This window comes from Centropristis striata, chromosome 17 (genome assembly GCF_030273125.1).
Source record: "Centropristis striata isolate RG_2023a ecotype Rhode Island chromosome 17, C.striata_1.0, whole genome shotgun sequence".
NCBI lineage: Eukaryota > Metazoa > Chordata > Actinopteri > Perciformes > Serranidae > Centropristis > Centropristis striata.
Window position 1 is genome coordinate 10,342,214 of NC_081533.1, and position 25,327 is coordinate 10,367,540.

General features: G+C 38.7%; 1 protein-coding gene across 1 annotated transcript; it reads left to right on the top strand.

Moving 5' to 3' along the window:
* The first annotated feature begins 309 nt into the window (after positions 1-309).
* Positions 310-24,873, top strand: kcnj10a (potassium inwardly rectifying channel subfamily J member 10a). Its single transcript, XM_059355016.1, has 6 exons — positions 310-869; positions 10,332-10,718; positions 11,750-11,961; positions 12,213-12,344; positions 14,099-14,276; positions 22,716-24,873. Exons 2-6 carry the CDS (start codon positions 10,334-10,336, stop codon positions 23,123-23,125), a joined length of 1,317 nt encoding a protein of 438 aa, XP_059210999.1. The 5' UTR covers positions 310-869; positions 10,332-10,333; the 3' UTR covers positions 23,126-24,873.
* Positions 24,874-25,327: the final 454 nt, after the last annotated feature.

Consider the following 25,327-nt stretch of genomic DNA (forward strand, 5'->3'; position numbering starts at 1 on the left):
TTCACTGCACGCTGACTGGCCAACGCAAAACTGCAAGTAGCCAAGTGCACAAGAAAGGAGCCCTGTCTTTTTTTCTCCTGTCTTTGATTTGTAAATACCTCAGTTTCATTGCAACAACTTCCAGGCTTGTATCTTATAACCATCAAACATTTACATGAGAAAGTTGACAAAGGCTGAAACAGCGGAGGAGGCCTCGCAACAAAGAGGCCCATTTATAGAGTACAGTCGGGGAGAGACACGGAGAGGGAGGGTAGGAGGAGAAGCTGGGAGGAGAGTTGAATTAATGAATTAAAAATGTCGTGAAACAGCGGCTGTCTGAATACTTTTGGGTTTATATAGAGAGGCGTGCAGGGGGGTCCTGGAGGAGTGGACAGCACAAGCTTCTTTAACTTCTCTCTGTCCGGACACACAGGGCTCCTTCTCTGCTTCACATGCAGGAAACTGTGCTCATCTGATTACATAATGACCCAGTAACAGAGAGCCAGAACCGGTACTGCCAGTACCAGTGTGCTGGGAGACACTGACGACTGACCGCTGGCCTCTCGTGTGATTACATGTATTTTTCTGCAAGTTTTTCCGTTTATTTTTTTTCTTCTTCCAAATATAGCATGACAACAACGCAGAGGGACCGCAGAAGAAAACAAACAATGTGATGTCAAAGTGAGAGGTGATGTAAAACATGCTCGAGCTGTCAACAAGTGCGCGCCGTTCAAAAACCTGAACTTTCTCGTCTTCTTCTCAATCGTTTTTTCCCCTCCAAGAACTGTGTGCTGTCTTATTTCACATGTCTGCTACACAGTGAAATCAACTGAATCTTCAAGTTTCAAAAGTTGCGGTCCAAGTGAACTTCGTTACAAGTCAACAGAAAGGTAAGAGACACAGACATTTGGAAAATCTGACTTAAAATGTTGTATTTTGTTACTTTTTATGGAAATAATGTGTAGAATCCCCACAATACTCCTCTAAGCACTACAGTACTTATCTCTTGTTTCATTGAGTTGTTATTTTCTCATAATCTGCATTGTCACATTCCTTTAACATGCCAGAATACATTTGTTTTTGGCTGTAATATTTTTCTTGAGTGTTATGATATTGTTTTCCTAAAAAGTGTTGTAATGTGGAGAATAATCAGCTGCACATCCTTAAAACTTAAAGCTTAACATTCAAACAGGTGCTCAGTCTTGCTGCATCCACTGTGTTGTGTTTACAGCGCGGAGGGATATTAGTAGGAACAATAAAGGAGGTTCCACTATCAAATCGGAACCTCATCTGACTGCGAGACAGAATTATCTGGGTCTAATGCAATACATTAGTAGCAAAAAGGCCATAAAATCATGTAATATTTAACAAATTAACTTTGTGTAGCAATGTTTTGCCGGTACATGAAACTTAAAAGGACAGTTGAGATGTTTTGTGTGGGGTTGTATGAGGTATCCATAGTCAGCATATTACAGTAGAAGGAGAAGCAGACAGTACTATCAGCATTAAAGCTAAGCAATGCAAGCACCAAAACACATTTTAGGTTTGCGTAGATGAGCCAAAAAAAAGGCCCCAATCAGTTTAATTATATGCTGTATTTAGAATATTTTCTCTTGCAATGATTTACTTTGCTGTCCGACAGCCCTTTCCAATGGGGAACTGGAGCCGTTGTATTAGAATCTTAAAAACCACCAGACTCCATTGACAAAAACAGTACTTTTACCTTTGCAGAACGTGGGGGTTGTTGAGCTATCACTGCCTAAATGGGACAGTTAGTTTGTGTTGTTGTGTGACTTTAGTGACTCCAAACTAACCCTTTAAAATACCAAAGTGACACAATAACAAATAACCAAACAGATCGAGGCTGTGGTGGGCCAACAGCTCCTGTGTTCTGCAAAGTAAAATGATTGTTTTTGTCAAAGGAGTCTGGTGGTGTTTGATGAGATCAAAGACGGATATAAAAGCTTCAGTTTGATGGAAAGGATTTTCCAATGGCAAGGTATGGAAGAGAAAATATTCTTAATATAGCGAACACTTTAATTACGCTAAACAGCAACTATGAATTATGGACTAAGTACTTCAAGAAATCCAAACAATACCAATCCCAAAACCTGTCTTACATGGATACTCACTATTCATATTTAGATGCAAAACGGAGGAAAAACATTTGGGCTTCTGCTGCAGAGCAATAGAAGTTGCAGTACAGTACAGATAGTAGCAGAAAGTAATAGAGGGCCAAGCGTGATGGTGGCTGCTCATTGAGGAATCCTCATCAGCGCGACAACAGTACACATATTTACAGCAGAGAGGCAGACTGTTGGCTCGTACTGACTCTTCATGAAGAAGTCAGTCCTAAATTACAGCCTGGTGTCCAACAGCTGCTCCGCATTGTTTAATTTGGGTCAATGTCGTAACTCTTCAGCTACTAATTCTGGGCCGAGGAAGTGGAGGCGAGTGGTTTAGATTTAGATGGAGCTTTGGACAGACACATTGACACATATTGAGTCTGATCACTGGGGCAACTGTTCACGTTTACTTCCTGCTGTTAAATTGTACAAGAAGGTAATTAATGTTGACATGGATGGAAGCATGATGTGGACAAACTACAAATACTAAGTGTAGATGGAAGTTAAAGATGCAGTGGTGGAGCATTACGTATATTAAGTACATCTAATCCATTAGCTGTTATATTCCGGGGGAAATTAATTGTGACTTTGATTACATGTTTCTGCTAAGTGTGAGTTGCAATATAGAGGGAGGTTAAGGTGTCAGTCTGCTTCAAGAAAATCTGACAATATTTTCAGCCGCAAGGTCAAATGTGCAGAGGGCAGAAGTTTGAGAATTTGAACTTTTTAAGTCCTTTTTCAGAATTTTTTGCGATTCAACTCTCATGTTATGGTTGCTGACAGTCTGAAAAGTGTGTGAGTGTTGGAAAAGCTGTGATTACATCTAACTTCAGACATGGATGTGTCAGGAATATTGGAGAAAAATAGTTGGGTCTCCTCATGCTATACATATTGAACTATTTGCATTTCTAGAGTCTTTACTTAGAACCTCTCCTGTCCGCTCCTCTCAGCTCTGTGTAAACAGATTTTCAGTGAATATTTGTCACGTGACCGTTCAACTCGCCAGAGTCAATCATGGCTTTACAGTGTCGCTGAAGAGCAGAATTTAATGTTTTTAACAGGATCTAGTTTCATTTTTGTTGACCTTTTTAAATGAGGAATATAGGATAAAGTGATTCTGACAGAAATATCACAAATTTAAGCTTCATTTTGGTTACTTATTATAATGAAAACTTTCACAACCTGTGATCCATTAATGTTTTATGGTTACAATTTTTACAGTAATGCCTGTTTTTACAGTTTTATTCTATATTTTGGGCTGTATTTTTGGTGATCTTTGAAAGAAAAGTGAATTTTGCATTTACAATATTAGCCACATGGGTTTTCAGGTAATTTTATCAAGGAGGTCCTCTCTAGGGGGCTTCCAAAGGGTCCTGGTGTAAAAGTCCTGAGTCTAATTAATCAAAACATTACATCAAATATACTACAGAAACAATGATACTACTTATCCAGATAGAATCTATACTATACTAAATCCATACCATCGTCACTGTATTGAGGACCAGAATTGAATAAAAAATGTATGTTGGGAGTTGGTCAGGTCAGTCTTGTAAATTTGAAATCAAAGGCTGTCCGGTGTAAACTGTGACTCTTTTTTAGATAAAATGAAGAAAGAAAGAGTTAATTTTTGGGTTGTGAAAATTATTCCACCTGTCACACTAAATAAACAATTTAAAAAGTTCAATATAAAAACAATTTAAAAAGCTCAATGAAGGGCCATTTTTCTTATCTTCTTTTAGGTTATGAAAGGGGATGTTTTGAAGATGCATGGTTTACATCAGGCAGGAATATTGTACAGTTTTAATGGCAATGAAAAAAAGCACAGACTTCGTAATTTGCTTCTTGTGATCAATATAAATTTGTAACTTTATGAATCATCTTAGACTGCAAGAGGGTCGCAGGTTTGAATCCGGCTAGCAACTCTTCTGTGTGGAGTTTGCATGTTCTCCCCCTGTCAGCATGGGTTCTTTCTGGTTTCCTCCCACAGTCCAAACACATGCAGCTTATGTTTAATTGGTGACTCTAAATTGCCCATAGGAGTGAATGAGAGTGTGAATGGTTGTCTGTCTATGTGTCTGCCCTGTGATGGTCTGGCAACCTGTCCAGGGTGAACCATGCCCCTCGCTCTATGTCAGCTGGGACCAGCTCCAGCCCCCCCACGACCCGAGTTCAGATTATCGGTGAAGGAAAATGAATGAATAAATTATCTTCCGGACCAGCAAAGCCAATATGTACTGGTTTTGTGATTGTTGGGGTACCTGCAAATGATGTTAATTACTTCATCATGTTGACATCAGTGATATTACCAGAAACATCAAGCTAATGTAGTGCTGCAATATGGTGCCACAGTATGAGTTCTTAAACCTGGAAGTAATGCTTTCTTAAGCTGTTGGTATCAACCTGGTCTCACAGAAATCCATGAAATAGCCATGGATTTCGCTTAACTCAAAATCCGTGGAATAGCCACGGATTCGCTCAAATTTCCGTGAAACTGACACGGATTTCGCTACAATGCAAGTTAATGACAGTCATATCCCGTGGCTATTGGTTTGTTCCAAGTCACGTGACTTTCAAGGTCCCAGCAGTCAGAACAAAAAACATGGCGGACAGTTCTCTCATTTTTAGTGAAAAATCAATATTTTGACTTAGTTTCTGCATAAAAATGGATTTTGATCACATTTCTAGCGAGAAATATATGTTTTATTTTCTAAATCTTCACTCAGTGAATGTACATAATCACTTTGTGGTGAAGATCTCGCCAGAAAAATATGACTGTCATTAACTTGCATTGTAGCGAAAACCGTGTCAGTTTCACGGAAATTTGAGCGATTCCGCGGATTTCTGTGAGATCATGTTGGTTGGTATACAACTTCCGACTTGCAGTGGGTTACAGTATGAAGAGACAAAACAGGAAACGGGACAATTTTTTTTTTTTTTAAAAGGCCACTGCTAAATAAGAGGCTCTCTCTTAATGAGACTGTCTGAAATCATTCACTGGATACATAAAGACACACTGACACAACAGGTGGTGATGTGCGGTGCTTAGTTTGGCTCCAGTGAGTTTGTGGTTTTATCATCTTGTGTTGGCTGAGTGTATGCCCTCTTGGCACGGCCTGTGTTGATGTTTAGACAGTCCTTTCAGTCCGGTGCAGAGGCGGCGGTGGTGTGGACAGTGGTCACAGCCATTCAACTTGTGTTGTATTGAGCCTTTTCAGTGCAGTGTACTGGCTGCTATGGTGCTTTATGGCTGTGGACACTGGACAGGGGCACTGAGTGGAAGGGATTACTCCCTCCTCTGGAATACTAATGACCGTCTTTTGTCACCGATCTGTTTCCTCCACCATCGCTCCACATACCCCTTCCTCTCTCTCCTTCGCCGTCCATTTCCCTCCTTCTTCCTCTTTCACTCCCTTTGTCACCCGATGCTCAATTCTCTCTCAATCCTCCCCTCAAAACCAATTATTCTCTCCCTTCTTCCCCCATCTCTGCCCCCTCACAATGTCAAGCACTGCATACTCACACACGATCAAACACCGTCACACACACACACACACACACACACACACACACACACACTTTAACCCTCCGTACCGCTCTCCTCTCCCCGTCTAACTTGTTCTCTCTTTCACTCACTCGCTCACCCAGTCGTATTTTTCAATGGTGGCTTTTGTCCCTTTCATCTCATTGAAAACAAAGGATTCTTGTGCACACAGGACAGAGGGAAGGAGAGAGATGGAGAGCCGGACAGAGAGGAAGAGATCCTAACCTTGAGTGTGGAAATAGTCATTTTACAGGAGGGGGAATCCATCAATACTGTCAGCGAGACTGATACACTTCCAAATATTGGTTTTGGCTCTACTGATAATGACATAACTTGTATATTTTTAAATATTTTAGAAGACTAGTGACTGAGGACACTGTCAAAGGATAAGAGTGGTGATAACCTGTATTTTTTATTATCAGATAACCACGACCAATCAACACCGAAACAACAATGAATTGAAATACAAAATATTATCAGCCTAAGTGTTCAACACATATATGAACACCACACCAAATAATCTGATAATGTACGGCTGAAAAATAATCCCATCAAGTATACTTGTTTGAGTGCCTGAGTGTACAGTTGTTTTAGAAATACCTTTAAAATGAAAGTACTTGACTTGACCTGTTCTTTAAAGCTGTATTGATCAATATTTTTATATAAACAATAGATCAAATGTGTAATGTGAGAAGGGCTTGTGACAATATATTCACAGAAAATTAGTTCAATCATTACACTCTAAAGTGTTGAGCATTTTCAACTTATCATTTTGGTTTTATGGCCAGAAAATTTAGTGTATTGGTTCATTCTTAACGCTCTGATCGAACTTGTTTCCAGGAATCTGTTCACACTACAAAGTCACTGATCTGGAGTCCTTGGCGTCACTTTCAGTTGTATTTTTGGACGTGCAGGACTGCCTGAGGAAGTCAGGTGTTGCAGAACTGAGAGCATGAGAGAGGTGGGTTGTTTGTATTTATGGGTCCAAAAAACCCCAAAAACTTTCAACCAGAAGGCTCATGCAAAAACCATCACAAACATACAATTTTTAAACCCAAATTTCAATCTCTTCCTGACCATAACCAAGTAGTTTTTGATGCAACAACCTAGTAGTTTTGTGTGAATTCACATCATTAACTACATATTGACCTCTATCGGACTAGCCATGCAAATCGAAAATGGATGCTAAAGTTGTACCCTGTGCATTTAAAAGTGACGTCAAGGAATCCTGATCAAGTGTTTGTATATGACGCGTTGGAGTGACAATGTGTTTTTTCCAGCTGTTTGGAAAACCTTTCATAAACCGCCCAATCTGCACATTATCATACTACAGAAGGTTATGATCAAACCCATTCGATGAACTTTTTGAATTCATTTAACTTTCGTCAGGCTTAGTCACAGAAAAAAGACACACTTTTGTTCGGTTCAAGTTAGAAAAAGTACTTTTCTAGGGCAAAAAAGTCATTGTAGGAGTGAATAATAATACCGACGTAAATACCGGAAATTACATAGTTACATTGGTTAAAAAGGTGACCCACTAAAGTTAAGTGATGTTACTTCAAATTACATTGTTTACTTTTGATTTCACACGAGGCACCACAATGGTTTCCTCTGCGAAAGTCCTGGATTTGTTTGACCCACCCACCACCCTAACAGCTTTTCGTCCTCTATAGGCTTCTTTACCCCTTCGCTTTCAAACTCCGTAACATCACTTTCATCACGTTTTGTTGTCATTACTACAGCCACTATAACAAACAGATAACAGCCAGCTGAACCTGCTGGAAGGTAGAGTAGATTTATGTTTAACCCTTTGAACCTCAACAAGCAATTTCAGGGCGTTTTTTGCTCTTTTTACATTTTTCTCACTGTGGCCTCGTATTTCACTGCAATATATAAGTCCTGCAGCTCTATGGAATCAGCACAATCATGGCTAGATGAGGGAACAACTCAGAGATGTATTTTTGCAGAACGACACATTATTATGACATAAAGCATAGAAAAAGAAAAAAGTTTCAGTGAATATTTGTCATGTGACCGTTTGTCTCAGCAGAATCAATCATGGCTTCCCAGTTACACTTGGGAGCACAGAATTGAATGTTTTTAAAAGTATCTGGTTTCTCCAAACTGTTTATTTGTGGCGACATTTAAAATGAGGCATGTCGAATCACAATTTTAAGCTTTGTTTTGGTTACTTTTTCTAAGGGTAACTTTCTTAATCTATGATCCGTTTAAGGACAATTGGAAAGTTCAAATTCATTATGATAATGCATGTTTTTCAGTCACGGCGTATATATCAATCAAGAGGATAAAGATCAAATGGGCTCTGGACTGAGTGCCATAGTCAGACTAGGGAAGCTGGAACTAAGTACTAAGAGATTGTCTAATGTGTTGTAGTTTTTAGTCTTCTCATTGGATTTGTTCACAATGAAAAAGAAATATAGAATAATAGCAAAAGAAATAGTGATGGAACAAATGCATTTCACTGCTGCACGTTGTGTGTAAGGTTCCGGATTTGCAATCCAAACATTCCTTTGGACAACCAATTGTATTGTATCCTGCTGTAACTGTTCAAAAGGTCTATATGTCCAATACACGAGTGTGTGTTTACTGTATGTGTAGGCAGGAGCTCCGCAGGGTTCAGAGTTCAGTTGGAGATGGACACGGCCAATCACATGGGCCTCCTCTTGACCCCGCCTCCCCCCGCTCTCTCCCCCTCCACATCTTAGTATTCAGAGCACAGACATCAACACAGATCTCTATTCATTCACTCAGTGTGAGCTCCGGCATGGAGAGAGAGGAGAGAGAAGGGTCAGGAAGGACAGGAAAGGACAGAGCGTATCAGATCGTCGTGTTTCTTAGGCTTTTGTTTGTGTTGTTCTGTTTTTGGTTTTGTTGTATTCGCTCCGGAAAGCAGAGGCAGTTTGAGACAAAAGGGCCATTTAGTGAACAGTGAGCAAGAGAGAAGGCAAGAAAAAGAAGGATGTGGAGAAACTGCAGCCCAGATGAGGGTAAAACTGTTAAGTGTGTACATAAGACGGCCCATACAGGGACAATAAGTGTCTATGGCACCCAAGGGTGGGGAGAGGGGCTTCTCATTCTCTCAATACACTGCTGACACTTATATACTCATCCATTCTGTCACATTACACCACCATCATCTGGCAGACATTCACTTAACACTTGTTAAATGACAACAAGCACTTGGCTTCAGTAATGGTTTAGTTGTATGGGAATATAAGTATTCAGATCCTTCACTGAAGTAAAAGTACAGAGAAACACTGTGAAAAAAACTCCACTAAGTAAGTAAGTAAAAATCTGATTATTTTCAGTCAAACGTACCTAACATATGAAAAGTAAAAATCACCCACTGTGCTGTAATATGTTCCCTGTCAGTGTTTTATAACCCTCCGTTTAACAGATCATAGTTAACGAAAGTTTTCTGTTTGAAAAAGTACCCAAAATGCAGCTGAAAACTGTGATATTTCTGTCAAAATTAATTATTCTACATGGCTCATTTAAATTCTGCGTTCCTCATCGACACTTGATTGATTCTGCTAAGACGAACAGTCACATGGCAAAAAAAATTCACTGAAAATCTGTTTACACAGACCAGAGAGGAGCGGACAGGAGGGGCTGTAAAAAATGTAGTTCAATATGTATAGCACATGAAAACCCATTTCTCTCTCTCTATTATTTATGAAACATGTGGACACTTAAATAAATTCTATTTTATTCCATTTTAAAGAAGAGAATTTCAACTTTCTTTTTTCCTGAATATGATATATGACATTTTTTAGTTCTTCCCATTTCTAGCCATGGTTGTGCTGATTCCATAGAGCTGCAGGACTTATATGCTATTGTTTTACAAAATATGATATTGTAACTGGCCTGACTGGAGTTAAGGGGCCTCATATCAAAACTACACAAAATCCAGCTTATCGTACAGTTCTCCACAGCTGACAACCTCTCAAAAGCTGGATCTGACTTCTAAATAAGCTGCTGCAAACGCTGCATAATTGAGGTCTCTATTCAAGTATATAGAAACAGGCCCAAAAGTGAAGGGTAATGTATGAAAACTGCTTTCAGCATAAGGGAAGAGGGTGGTCCGGTAGAAGACCTCAGCATCTTTGATTCAAATTTAAAGACCCTAACCCTTTTCATAATCTTTTTCATCTGGAATAACAGTCACTAGTGTCTCCCCATCTGAATTCAGTGGCCGTCTTGTGCAGCCAACACGTGAATGAGCCTGCACTATCACGCTTTTAATGTGAAAGAGCAGCTGTGCCTTCATGCTGAAAGGAGGCTTTTATTTTGACAAGGCCAGCTGCCTCAATTGAAAGGAGAAAGGGGGCTTAAAAGGACCACCATGGATCGCCACAACACTGTTCGGTTAAAAAATGTGCTTCTAATCCCCTTCTACTTCTTCTTCGTCATCTCCCTTTCCTCCCAAATGTTCCACTCTGACATTTTTCTATTCATGTGGTTATAAAATGCTCTCTCTTAAATCCTTTTTCACACATCCTGCACCATTTAATTTGGCCTCACCTGCTGTTCACTTCATCCCGATGCCCATACAACCTCTGCCCTTTTTTTCTCACCATCATACCTCTCTTTATCTTTTCATGTATACTCCCTTTACCCACCTTTCTTCTTCTTCTTACCTCCTGTTGTCTCTTTCCAACCAGCCATGACCTCAGCCACGCCCCCCTCCTCCGAAGGCTCCTCCCCACAGAAAGTATGCCACTCCCAGACGCAGACTGACATCACCAAACCCTTGCTGGGCTCCACAGCGGGGACTGGAGGTGCTGGTGCAGGTGGAGTAGGGACAGGAAATGGAGGGCCCAATGCTCTGCGAAGGAGGCGGCGCGTCCTCTCTAAGGACGGTCGAAGCAATGTCCGCATTGAGCACGTAAGCGGGCGAGGGGCGCTGTACCTCCGTGACCTCTGGACCACTTTCCTGGACATGCAATGGCGCTATAAGTTCTTCCTCTTCTCTGCCACCTTTGCTGGGACCTGGTTCGTGTTTGGAGTGCTCTGGTACCTGGTGGCAATGGTGCACGGAGATTTACTGGGTAAGGAGGAGGGAGGGAAGATGTTTGAGCTCTGTTTTGCAGCATAATCGGAGGGAAGAAAGAAAAAGAAAATGAAAGAAAGGCAGGGAGTCCCTTTTCCATAAGTTATGATCTGAAATTGACACAAAGTCATGTTTTCACAATGAGCAATTTATAAAATTAGATTCCAGATCCTCACGAAACATCTGAGGAGGTGATATATCCCCAAACAGAACACCACAGCAGCAACAATATCACTTATTTGTTAGCTTTTAGTTCCAGCACTGCCATCGACAATTTTGTACAACCATTCATGGTCCCCAGAGGATGATGCCTACTGACTTCAGGTTAACATTTTTGATTTTTAGTGAAATGTCACAAAAACTATTCAATTGGACGATTGGATTGTCACGACACGTGATAGAAATTTAGGGGAAAGTTTTGAATTCTTCAATATATCTCAGCATTTACAAAATAATTCACACAAATGTTGTTGTACTAATGGTCCCAAAAGACTTAATCCCACTACCAGACTGTGGTGATCACTCTCATGCTACAATTGACATTTATGGTTTTAAGTAAAACGTCTTGAAAACTCGTGGAAAGATTTCCATAAAGATTAATACTCATGTCCACCCCCAGGGTGAATCATATTTTGGCAATCCCCTGACTTTTTAGTATTTTTTTATCTAGCATCATCATCAAGTCAAGAGTGTTTACAACTGAAAGTAAGGTGTGAATTACTGGTATTAATCAGCAACCTTATCAGCCCCCCACGGATATAAAGGTCATATAAAAATCTTGCTTATTGTCGCTTTTTCCACATAGTTGTACATCCAAAGTCCTTTTCCATGTCCTTTGGCTTTCTGTAAAAAAAAAGACCTGTGAAGTACTTGTTTGTGAATGAAGAACACACATGCATACAGTTTTACATTGCAGAAAGGGCATGAGAAAGATAGAACATTGAGAGAGAGGGAACAAACAGTTCCTTGATAATTTGATTATACCCCCAAAACCCAACATCTTCTGTTCCTTCCTCCCTTCCCATCCAGAGTTTGACCCGCCCTCTAACCATACTCCATGTGTAATGGAGGTGAAGACCCTGACGGGAGCCTTCCTCTTCTCTCTGGAGTCTCAGACCACGATTGGCTACGGTTTCCGGTGCATCACCGAGGAGTGCCCTGCCGCCATTGTCCTGCTCATATTTCAGCTAGTCATCACAATGGTGATGGAGATCTTCATCACCGGCACGTTTCTTGCGAAGGTAGGCAGATAAAAACTTTAATCTGAGGCGTATCTCGATGTATTCTGTTGCAGTTTGTGGCTGGTTCCTCAAACACCAAAACCAAAGTTATCAGTTACGCTTACAGGTTGTCACCATGTTGATGTATCACATGTCTTACAGTAGGCCAATCAGAAGCCCTGCAGATGATTACTGAAGGATATATATGTGTAGCACCAGGAATCATTGTATACCCGCTTTCTTTTGTGTGATGTGTTTTCCTGCTCTTGTAGGTCGCTCGTCCCAAGAAGAGAGGTGAGACAGTGAAGTTCAGTCAGCACGCTGTTGTGTCGAATCACGAGGGTCGGCCCTGCCTCATGATCCGAGTGGCCAACATGCGCAAAAGCCTGCTGTTAGGATGCCAGGTATGCAAGTCGCTTTAGGGTACTGTTAATTTCCGTGAAACTTTCGTCAAAAGCAACCCCTCTACCTTGTATCTCTGTGTATTGAGCTTTTAATACTGATTTCACCTGCTCAGCGCAGCATTAAATGCTACCGACATGAGCATTTTTCTAATACGAACTTCAGATATGTCCGGAGAATCAGTTCGGACATTGCCCTTTCACACATGTAGCACACAACAATTGATTGTCAGACATGTTGTCATGTTTGGTGGTGAAGCGGTGGTTCTAGATTGTGCAGGAGGTAGGACATGAAGCAAAAACTTGCAGTGTTTTGTTTACGTAGCCAGTTCGTAATTTGTTGTTGAGTCTCTTGCCTTTCCTTGATGCTGGCCCTTACTAACAGAAGTTCTTTAGTCTCGTCATCAGTCAGAAATGACCTTGGTGTCTTTGTTTAAATGACGCTTCTTCTTCACACTTAGTTGATTGTATTGCACAAGTCATGTGATTATTTTAATTGTGTATTTAACCAGGAAGTCCCTTGGGAATAAAACCTCTTTTTCAAGAGAAACCTGGCAAAGATAGCACTCCATTGGATAGAAACGTCATCAAGACTTGTTCTCAATGAATTCTCAGTAAAAGTACAAATACCACACTGTAAAATTACTCCACTGCAAGAAAAAGTCCTGCATTCCAAACTTACTGAAGTAAAAGTACAAAAATATCATCATCAAAATGTACTTAAAGTACAAAAGTAAAAGTACTCATTATGCAAAATAGATTGTTTTAAGTATTCAAAATATATTCTAGGATTATTATTATTATTGATGCATTTATGTAAGCAGTGTAACCCTAACCCTAACCTTAAATTTTCTCAAAGTAGGGCTAATATTAACTAATTAATATACTGTTATGAAGTTGTATTTTTATTTTAAAAATCTAATCTCTTTAAATTATTCAAAATTTTTCTAAATGTTGTGGAGTAAAAAGTACAATACTTGCCTCAAAATGTAGTGGAGTAGAATAATAAAGTTACATAAAAATTGAAATACTCAAGTAAACTACAAGTACCTCAAAATTGTATTTAAGTACAGTACTTGAGTAAATGTACCCTGTTACATTCAACCACTGCCCAGAAGCCAATGCACTTAACAAAACTAAAAGAAAAGCTTTTATGAGAACCATAAGCTTTTCAAAGGGCTGTTATAATGTCAAGAATAATTAGACTAGTATGAAATGTAGTTAATGACACATTCAGTCACTGCCATGCTCAAGAAGGCAAGGCAAGGCAAGGCAAGTTTATTTGTATAGCACAATTCAACACAAGGTAATTCAAAGTGCTTTACATACACATTAAAAACAGCAAGACACAATTGAAAACAGTAAAAACAATCAATTAAAACAGGGAAGATACAGCAGGATAAAAAAAGAGGTAAAATAATAAAAAGCACAAGTCAAACATTGTGTAGTTAAAAAGTAAGGGCAGTAGAGTAGAGCAGATAAGTGTTAAAGTTAAGAGTACGCTTCAGTAAACAATAGTGTTTTTAGTCCTGATTTAAAGGAGCTGACTGTTTGGGCAGACCTCAGATCAACAGGTAGTTTGTTCCACAGGTGAGGAGCATAATAACTGAAAGCTGCCTCACCCCGCTTAGTAAGAACACCTCTTCCCCTTTGATGAAGACACTGGCCGTTGCAGGTATTAAACCTGGGGCCTTTTGGTTACAGGATGCCTTCTGCAACCTCTTGGCTACATTTACTGACTCCATCTTGGCTCCCAGGTGACGGGGAAGTTGCTTCAGACGTCGCTAACAAAGGAGGGCGAGACGGTGCGGCTGGACCAGCGCAATGTGCCCTTCCAGGTGGACACGTCGAGCGACAGCCCCTTCCTCATCATCCCCCTGACTTTCTACCACATCATCGATGACAACAGCCCCCTCAGGGCCTGGGCAGCAAAAGGTAGGTCACGGCACACATGTCAATACACACATTTCCAAACTACACTGTTTCATTTCACACACGAGGCATGAATAGTAAACTTCAGTTTAATGTAACTCAGCAGGTTGTTCTCATTCGCTGTTCATTGTTATTGGCAGGAGGGAGGAAAGGCAGAAGTGAGGTGACGTATCATAAAAACTAAGAAAGTCCATTTGTGGCGGGTAGATGTGGCGGGTAATGGGTCAATCAATGACAGGACTTTGACCCTAGAAACTGATGTTCCTCTTATTCTGTGCAAAACAAAAGACAGCTTTTTATTTTAAGTTAACCTGTACATTGCCCGATATAAATAAATCATTTTCTAGGTTAAGTTCTGCATCACTTACTGCTCCCAGTATAGAAGTAGTTATTTTAACCCAAACTAAGATCTTTTTCCTAACCTTAACCAAGTTGTTTTGTTGCCTCGGCCTAACTAGATAATTCTGTTTCACATTAACCATGTGTAAAACTCTGGCTGTCACATGTTTAAAACACAGATTTTGCGACCGTTTCCCAATAGAAGGGTCATATTTCATAAGATATCATTGGAGCCAATCATGAGAATATGTTCAACTCTAGTAAAGACTAGGGTGGTCAAGGTGGTCAAGGTGGTCAATAAACAGATATTGCCATATGATTTCAGAAGTTTAAGCCAATGGGACAAGAGTTTAAAGCATTCTTGTTTCCATTTGTAGCTCAGGTAGTATTGACCAATCATGTTTAAGCGGACTGTGAGGTGGAACGCACTGGCCAATATGCAATTCATCAGCTTCTGTCTGATGATGGTTGCTTTTTAAAAATGTCAGGAGCAGGGAAATGTAGGTTTTTTTGTCAAGACAAGAAGTTGCTATTCAGACTTCTAACAATTACTGGCTCAAGAAAAAGAGGAAGTCTTGGTCCGAATATCCAGAAACCATTCATCTGTTGGCCGCACTGGAGGCCCAGTAATATATTGGCTGTTGCTCCTAGAATCTAAACCCCCCTCAGACAGCTGATGGGTTTAGAAATGGGACTCAAAGACCATTATGTGTTTTATGCAGTGGTGGAATGTAACTTAGTACATTTACTCAAGTACTGTACTTAAGTACAATTTTGAGGTAATTGTGCTTTACTTGAGTATTTCCATTTTATGTAACTTTATACTTCTACTCCACTACATTTTAGAGGCAGATCTTGTACTTTTTACACCACTACATTTATCTGCCAGCTTTAGTTACTTTTCAGGTTGAGATTTAACATAAAAAACATGATCAATTTAAAGTAATTTTTTAAATAAAAGTTTTTTTTTAAATTAAACCTCATAAAAATATATTAAGTTAAAGTTAAATAAAGTTGCCCTATCTTTACAAAATTAAAAACCTGCCTACATAAATGCATCAATACATTTTTCAAAATAATATGTTAGAATATATAAAACAATCTGAGTGGGGACATTCTGCATACTGCAAGTACTTTTACTTTTGGTACTTTAAGTACATTTTGATGCTGATACTTTTATACTTTTACTTCAGTAAGTTTTGGATGCAGGGCTTTTTCTTGTAGTGGAGTTATTCTGCAGTGTGGTATTAGTACTTTTACTTTAGATAGACATCTGAACACTTTTCCCACCAGTGGTTCTATGCCCTGTGCAGAGTTGATAGTTTTAAATCACAGACAGATACAGTAATCAGTTAATGGCAAAGGGTCTAATATGTTTAATGAAATGGTCTTTATTGGAAAAACAAAAGTTTCATATGTTCCTTGAGATTAGCTGTATGTACGCTCAGTATGTATGTGTATGTAGGTGTATTGGTATTTACGGTCATGTGCTGCGTGCTTGGCTGCGTCTGACCGTCCAGAGTTGGGCTGGTTTGGCACTGGAGGACAGAGTTTCTTTGGCTGGAATGTGTGTGAGAGAGATCGGCAGAGACACCCCTCATTAGAGCACAATGCTGTACAGTCCAGGGTGCTGACACGAAGCCTGCACAGATCCACTTACAGCAGCTCAGACCTCTCAGCACTGGAAACCACAAAGCATCAGTACTGACAGAGTCTGATCGCAGCGTATTTACACTTCTCGTTTACTGTAGACGGCTTTTTTATTCAGCCACACTTGACGCGTTGATGTTATAACAAGTTGTCCTCATTGCTGTACCTTAAAGCTCCGCCCTTTAACTTCTGCCTGTTTCCTTTTAGTCATCATTACCTTTCCTTGAGTAATAATTTTAACTGGAGCCAAATTTAAGGGATTATATTACAGCAGACATAATACTGTAATACCTGTTCTGAGTGCCTACTGTAATAGTAGTCAGGTTTTGTTTCCCACTCTGCAGTGCTTCTTCATCTGGGTTGTGAATCTTAGTTCAACATAAAAAAACCCAGCTTGTTGTTCTGGGACCATAAGAAGCTGTCTTTAACCTACATATCTATGTATGTATGAACCATTTGTTGAAGCAAAGGTGCAGACCTCAGTTCTTGTGCCACTTTCATGTCAGGCACAAGATTGCAATCAGTGTGTGAGCAAGTGAGCAGTTCACCAGCACCCAAAGACATCAATCATATCACCTGAAAACAGATAAAGTCTCTCTCTGGGTTCAGTGTCTCTGATGTATTTCTCAGTAATGGTAAACAAGTATGAGTTCTCAAGAGCTGCAACCACAGAGGTGCAGGCATTCACACGCTGGTGGAATGTAACTACATTTACTCAAGTACCGTACTTGTGTACAATTTTGAGGTACTTTTACTTTACTTGGGTATTTAAATTTTTTGTAACTTCTACTGCACTACATTTGCAAATATGGTTTTGACAGCTTTAGTTACTTTTTACATTGAGGCTGGGGAGAGGGACGTCTGGAATGCCTTGCTTAGCCTGCTGCCCCTGCGACCCGGCCCCAGATAAGCAGATGAAAATGGATGGATGGATGGATCGTATTAGTACTTTCAATTAAGTAATCTGAATACTTTCTCCACCTTTACCTACGGTGAAATCTGTGGCCCCCAAATTAACCAACATGAGTGAGCTATAGAGCTTCTGGTTGCAGCTAAAAATTGTAAATTGAATTTGATGAGTAGATAGAAAGACTTGTTTGTTTACATGTTTGAATCATAACCTGGTAATGTTAAAATAAAATAAAAAAAAAACATCAACAGACCAACCAACAAAAAATGGGAAAACTCAAAACTAATTCAGTATCATTAATTATCTTTATAGGTAAGTTTGTAAATGGTTGTCTTTTTCTCTATTGGCAACCATTCATCTGTGTGATACAACAATTACCGCTGTCACGATAAACAGTGATTCAATTTGATCATAATTAAAATCATGTCTGATTGCTATACAGTAAATACTATCCAGCATCAAACAAAGTTAGAAACAGTCCCCTTGATGCAGGTGCAATCGGCAACACAGGTTAGTTTGCATAAAGAGGTGGAACATTTTCAGTAAATTTCTGTTCAATTTCCAGAAACATTCCATGGGAAGTTAAACTGAGGGGAAATTTTGGACATTTAAACAGATTTTTTATAAGTAGAACTTTATCAAGTTTTAATTATTTTATTTTGTTGTTCAATCAATTCTTTCATTGAACAACAAAAACATGAATGCTGAGTTAAATATTACTCATCTGCCCCAGTGCCACCCGTTGAAAAATTAAGTAAAATGCCCCCCCTTCCAGAATCCCCCTAAAAGTCCCATTCTAAATGTTAAATGGAAAAAATGAAAAGAGACCCTTTCTCTCTCCAAAAAAGTCCCATTCAACATGTAAATGAACTGAACCTGTGATGGAGGAATGCACAGTGCATGTCGGGGGCACAACCTCGATAGAGGGCGTGGCCTCAGTAGGGGCGTGGTCTCTGTATGGGGCGTGATCTCCATATGGGCGTGGCCTCGGTAGGGGGCGTGGTCTCATTTTGCATCCCCTAGATTTGCATCACTGAGAACATGGCAAAAGGCTGTGACAATGCTCTGGCGATTTTTCAGCCTTCTGAGTAGATTTGTCTGAAATATTGGTGGTTAGATGGTTTTCACATATTAACATAAGGAGAAAAAGTGTTGCTTATTTACTTGTGGATTTCAATATAAAACTCAATAAAAAAAGATTGTATTCTGTGTATCAGTATGTTTTTGATTCAGCACATTTAAAAAAATAACGTAATAATTCTGATAACCATGATTTTTTTTTGGTCACTGTAATCATGATATGACATTTTTATGCCATTTCGTCCCTACCTACCTGAATTCCTGCACATGATAATTACATCCTGACACTGGTGGATAAAGTATTCAGATCCCTTACTTAAGTAAAAGTACTCATACCACTACTATTACTCCACTACAAGTAAAAGTCCTGAATTCACAACTTATTTCAGTAAAAGTACAAAAGTATCAACATCAAAAGTAAAAGTAATCATTATGCAGAATGTCCCCATTCAGATTGTTTTATATTCTAAATACGTTATTAGATTATTTTTATTGATGCATTTGTGAAATTTATGTTAAATCTCAACCTGAAAAGTAACTAAAGCTGTCAGGTAAATGTGGTGGAGTAAAAAGTACAATATTTGCCTCAAAATGTAGTGTAGTCGAAGTATAAAGTAACACAAAAATGTAAATACTCAGGTAAAGTACAAGTACCTCAAAACTGTACTTTAGTACAATGCTAGAGTAAATGTACTTTGTTACATTCCACCACTGCATCTAGATTTTTGAGGAATATTTGGATGGCAGTCCCTAATGTTAAAAAGCCATTCTGGGACATACATTCACGATAATTCTCATTACTGAGCACATTTCTGTGCTCAATGGTTCTTTGAACAGAGCTGTAGAGCTCCCTGCAGAGCTTGTTTTGTGTCCTCAACATGTACTTCACTTAAAGGACATTCAGCAGGGAACTGGCTTCCAGTGCAACGGTGTGTGAATCTTGTTGACATTGTGTGACAATGATTCACTGAATCAGGAGGGCAGGACTCTGTGAAGAAGATGGTCTATAAGTCCAAACCACTGAACTAGAATACCAGCACATTCCTCTTAACAAGGACACTGTGGGAAACACCAGCAATGACTCATTTAAAGACTTTCTGTTTCCTGTAGAAGTGGGAGACTATGAAACTCTTCTTTGGTTGATGACAAAGAAAATGCTTGCAGGATAACAAAGTGAATGTCAGCACCACAGACTGTATATAAATTATGGACGTAGTCTATTTTAAAGTTTGAAGCGTAGAGTTGGGCGTTACGTTTGTCACCATCTTTGTATTTTGAAACCGGGATAGACCATATTTGGTATCTAAAAATAAACTCTTATTGCTAAAACAAAATGTACTTAATGGAAAAAATGAACAGCCAACTCCTTGGAGTGTTTTTTAGTTCAACTGAACGCTGAACAAGACTTGAATGGGGATTTAAATGAAGAAAATGTTCAAATAAACTTTCAGGAACTGAAAACACACAAAGTTCTGTAAAGAAAACATGACAAACAAGTTTCTGTTTAGATGTACACAGTGCCATGGATACACTTTGTTTTTCTTCACTTCTATCATGATTGACACCTCGCCGTGTTAGCGACCTGTCCATCAGAGGTAGCCATGCTTAAAATTATAAGCTTCTTCATCATCCATTTTCATCTAAATGGGAACATTATTTGCACAGTTAAATCATATTGTCTTGAAGAAGATTTGAAACTAGCGTTTGAGACCATAATGTTACCACAACAATTTTTTTCTGAGTTAAAAAATCAAGTGAGATGTCGTCTCATTTTGTATTGAGATAGATAGGACCGGAGTGCTTTTACAACCGCGACCCCTGATGGACTTTTTGAAGGAATGCAGGCTGAAGGCACTTTGGGTTTGCATCACTGCTCAGACCGGGAGGTTGCCGCCTGCTTACATTACCTGTACTTCAGATTTAGGCTACACTCACTTCTGGATTAAACCCATAAGTGGAGAATAACAGTTATGATTAAATAATTAAATAAATCATTTTCAAACTCTTTCTAACGGAACCTTTCGTAACCTATGATCCATATTTTTGGCGATCTTTTAAATAAAACATACTTTTCGATGGCGGAGTCCAGAGGGTTAAATTGACGATCATTGTAATTCATGGCACAATTCAGACAGAATCAAAAACTTTATTATCTTTTTATTATCCTTATTTATTATCTTGACTACACCTACGCAGTTTCTTTCAATCTTTTTTTTTTTTTACAGTTCCTTCTGAGGGGGACCGTGAATGTCTGTACAGCCTTTCATGGTAACCCCTGCAGCAGTAGCACCCTTAGCCATGACGCTCAGAAGGCCACTACATTCATGCAAATTATTGCATTAATGCATTTGGACCGCCCAATAAACAGAATCCCTCGACCACGTTTGTCGCAGTGAGCACAAGCGGTTGCGAAACGTGGTGTTTTTGCCCTGGTGGGAGCGGTACTGGGTCTGGGTTAGAGTAAGGACTGTTTAGACAGATGACAGAGTCTGCATTCTGAGTGAGGCCTGTTGATGCAGGTGTGTGCTTGTTTGAGTGCATATGACTTCTAGTGTGTCCTTCCTCTTATTGGGGTTGTGTGTCAATGAATGACAAGTATTTGTGTTCATTTAGGTCACATTAGAAATTTATGGTGGGAATGTTTCCGTCATGAGGTACATTATTAATTTGTGCGTGATTTCAAATATCAAGAAAGTGTTCATGTGTGAGATCCAGTCAAGTATGTCAGTAAGTGGGGAGTTTTTATGTTTTGGAAATTTCCGGATGTGTGTGTGTGTATCTTTTCTTCGTCACATACATGCAGTGGTCGAAGAAGAATTCAGATCCCTTACTTAAGTAAAACTACTAATACCACACTGTGAAATTACCCTACTACAAGTAAAAGTCCTGTAGTCAAAAAGTACAAAAAGTACCAACATCAAAATGTACTTAAAAAGAATCAATAGTAAAATGACTTGTTATGCAGAATGACCTCACTCAGATTGTTATATATATTCTAAATATATTATTAGATTATTATTATTATTATTGATGCATGTACTGCTGTCAATGTCGGGCTCATTTTAACTACTTAATATACTGTTATGAGGTTTAATTTACTTTAAATTATCATGTTTTTTTATGTTAAATCTCAACCTGAAAAGTACCCAAGGCTGTCAGCTAACTGTAGTAGAGTAAAAACTACAATATTTGCCCTTAAAATGTAGTGAATTAGAAGTATAAAGTTACAAATGTCTTTAACTAAATGTGTGAATTTGACTTCCATAATACAATAATTCACACATTTGCTACCTAATACTTAATAATGCTTTATGTATAATGACAATAGTATATAGTATTACATAATATCAAAAAGCTGTAATGTGTTCGGTAAAGTGACAGCCCCACAGAGAATTATCACCCAGGTCTGCAGTTCCCCTCATCTCACTGGAGCGTTTCATCTTATTTTAGCTCGTTTGTTATGGTTTTCTGCACTGCAACTGTTTTCTCCTCAGCCCTGTTTCCAGCTGCAGCGGCCAGCTGTTTTCAGCATAACTGCCCTAATAAACCCCCTGTACTCTGTCTCTTCAGCACCAAACAGCAGATGCAGTGGTGAACATAGCAGAGAATTGAGCAGCAGAAGAGAGACCAGACACTTAAAAAATGTTTACAACCATTTTATCATTGTTTTCAGCACAACCTCACCTATATGTTTAACATTGCAGCTCTAAAACTTTGGAACGAATTGCCGCTGCAAATCAGACAGGCCTCCTCACCGTCTCATTTTAGATCTCTTCTTAAAACCCATCTCTTTTCTTTGACCTTTTGACCTCATGTGGAGTGTTGATTTTATGTGTATACATGCATATTTTATTTTGTGCAGGCTGTGCACTTTATGGTTTATTTTAATTTCATTTCATTTCATTTTGTCGTTTTTTTAGTCTATTTAATTCGATTTATTTTTAGTCTATTTAATTTTATTGATTATTGTTATTATTTTGTTTTTGTTTTTGATCGTTCTTTTGTCTACATCTATTTACTGTGTTTAACTTTTCGTGCAGCACTTTGGAAACCTTGTGTTTGCCAAAACCGTGATATATAAATTCAGTGGATTGGATTGGATTGGATATGACCTGATCATTTTTTTGGTTCAACATGTTGAAGCCAAACGGAACAAGAAAAACACATAATTGGGTTTAGAATTTTTTTTACTTTCAAAACACAATCATGCTCAGTGAAGAATTTTAAATGTTGCAAATGTGAACAAAGTTTGCCAAAAATACATATAAGAGGTAGAATGTGGATAAGATATAGTTCTATATTTTTATACTAAATATATTTGACCTTATCTCCGATTTTACTTTGCAGATCATCATCAAACAAAAACTGATATGGAGTTTCAAGCCAGTATTTTTTGGGGGGAGTTGCTTTTGTGGGGGTTTTTTTTGTTTATTGTTTAACCTCAGGCCTCCTCTTCCCTCCAGGTGGCGGTTGGACAGACCCAGAGCTGGCTGACTTTGAGCTGCTGGTGATCATGAGCGCCACGGTGGAGCCGACCTCCGCCACCTGTCAGGTCCGAACATCCTACCTTCCAGATGAGATCCTCTGGGGCTACGAGTTCCCCCCCGTCGTCTCCCTGTCTCCCTCGGGGAAATATGTGGCTGATTTCGCCTTCTTCGACAAAGTGGCCAAAACCAAAAGCCCACCCCTCTTCAAGCACGCCCTGCCATCGAGCCCGAAATCACAGGCGTCCCGCCCCCACGGCGGCAAGGAGGCTGGGATGGACCCCGAGAAGATGCGATTGGAGGAGAACTACAGGGGGGAAGAGAGGGGCCGGGAAAGGGGCCGCATCAGAGATAGCAGCCCACTGAGCGTGCGCATTAGTAATGTGTGAGGGAGGCAGGACGTGGTTACCAGAAGAAAAGTGATGTGAAACTGAGATCAGGTAAAGACAGGAAGAAAAGAAACAAGCTGCTCACATTCTCACCTTCAAATGTCTCTTACCCACTTGTTCTCCAAACACGTATGACAGGAAAATAAACACCTCCGACCACAAAGACACTAAAGATATCTGCAGCCAACTTTCAGTGGAACAAACTCAGCATGTACAAAGGTACAGCACAACATCAAGTCACCTGCAGAGACATTTCTGCACTTGTGTTCATTTTTCTTTTTTGGAGAGGACTTCATTTAATGCAAACACTGCAAAAATCCTTCATCTCATCAGGTCGTTACTGTCTATGATTTAGCCTGAGGGTTGTAGGAATAACTGATTCCAATAAAAAATCTACTTATATTAAGAATGTTCTAGAAGATGAGCGTATATCCTTAAGGCTTAGTCTTTGAGTGCAGTTGGCCCAGATTCAAATCCAGCTCTGAGCCCTTTACTGCAGGTTTTCCCCTTTCACCACAACTGTCATATAAAGCAGAAAAAGGCCACAAAAAAAGAAAACCAAGCTCTTTGAACCAAGCAGGAATAAGAAAAGTGAAGAGCAAAAGTTGATTTCTCTATCCTTGAAATTTTTTATTCAAATTGACTTGATGAGATGTTTTTTGCAGTGTCTCCTTTGGTTGTTAATCACTGATTTCCTGGTACTGTTTTTTATTTTCTATTATTAACAAAATACCTGCAAAAAGGTGGCGAACATACTGGAACCATATTATTTTTTTAACGAAGGATTCTAAAGGAATGTATCATATTTTATGTACACAATAGTTTCTAACAAGTTGTTTTACCTGAAAATATTGTGCTCTTTTATATGAATGTTTTTCTTGTTTATCGGGGTATGATGTTTAGTAAAATTACTAAAAGCACTTTAACTTGAAAGAAATGTGGCATTTGACATAAAGGGGAATAACTGAACTAACTCTTAATTAATGCACTGTAATTAATGATTAAATCTCGTGGTTATGTTTGGGATTCTTTATGCTTGAAAATGGGTCATTTTGCAAGTGTTTGTATGAACTTTTTTGAGGACCATCTTCATGTACAGTACGTGTGTGTTAATGTACCTCTGTACAGTGTATAAAAATATTTTTTTCCTACATTATTCATATCTTTATGTCATGACATTTGGTACACACCTCCATATTCTCATGTTGTCAATGCACAGAAGTTATTTCTGTAAAGTGCAGAACGGCCATCTTTTTACTGCTGTCATTTTATTTTCATAAGCTGGTTATGAAAGTGTGTGTTGATTCTGCAAATGTGTGTCTAATCAACTGCAACTATTTGGATAAAAATGAAATTTTTTTCTTTATACTCTCCATGGAAATGGCGACAGACGCATCAGAGTTAAATCAAATTATGATTTGTGTTCAAGGGAAATAGTTAAAAATCTTTGTGATAAAAAGGAGCGACATTGAATATGTTATTAAAAATCAATAATATATTATATATACGTGATGATCGGTATTAAATTTGTGCTCTTGATAGAGATTAAGTGCCACAACTCTAGTGAAATCATCTGCTGCTCCAGACCAAGCCCAACAGAAAATATTTCAGTATCAGTGTCTGGTGAGCGGTGGTGCCTGTTTATACTGTAAAGCCTACTGTATACTGTATATGGATCACTCACATTGGTCTAACTTTTTGAGTAAGCACTTTTTAAGTGGCTGTTTTAATAAATGTATTATTTACAACTTGTCTCAATTTGTGTGCATCAAACAAAAATGATTCATTTTCGAATTATCTCCATCTGCAAACAAACACTAGAAAAGGTAAAAGGCAAAAAAGAAGTGATAACATATTTTTTCATGTTGATGGTAACTTATTATTTTTTTAATCTTTTATTACAAAATGAATTGTATTATCATCTTTTTATATTTTATTTACATATATTTTATTGAATATATTTTTTAATGCTGATAGCATACATTGTTAAAATAGACCTGTACTTCACTGTTTTATTATACAGTGTTTTTCTTGTTTTTTCTACATTAAGGACAAATTCAATGAATTTTATTGCAAATATTAATCATAAAATGGGCATTGAAATCTGTAAATTAATATAATGGGACACTATAGATTTTTTTAAGTGGATGGTGAGTGTTTATTAATAGTATGATGATACGTATAATAATATAATATAATAGT

Coding starts and splice junctions, on each gene's coding strand:
- kcnj10a (XM_059355016.1), top strand. CDS start 10,334: ATGACCTCAGCCACGCCCCCCTCCTCCGAAGGCTCCTCCCCACAGAAA. Junction 12,345..14,098: donor GCCTGCTGTTAGGATGCCAG/GTATGCAAGTCG, acceptor CTTGGCTCCCAG/GTGACGGGGAAGTTGCTTCA. Junction 14,277..22,715: donor CAGGGCCTGGGCAGCAAAAG/GTAGGTCACGGC, acceptor TCTTCCCTCCAG/GTGGCGGTTGGACAGACCCA.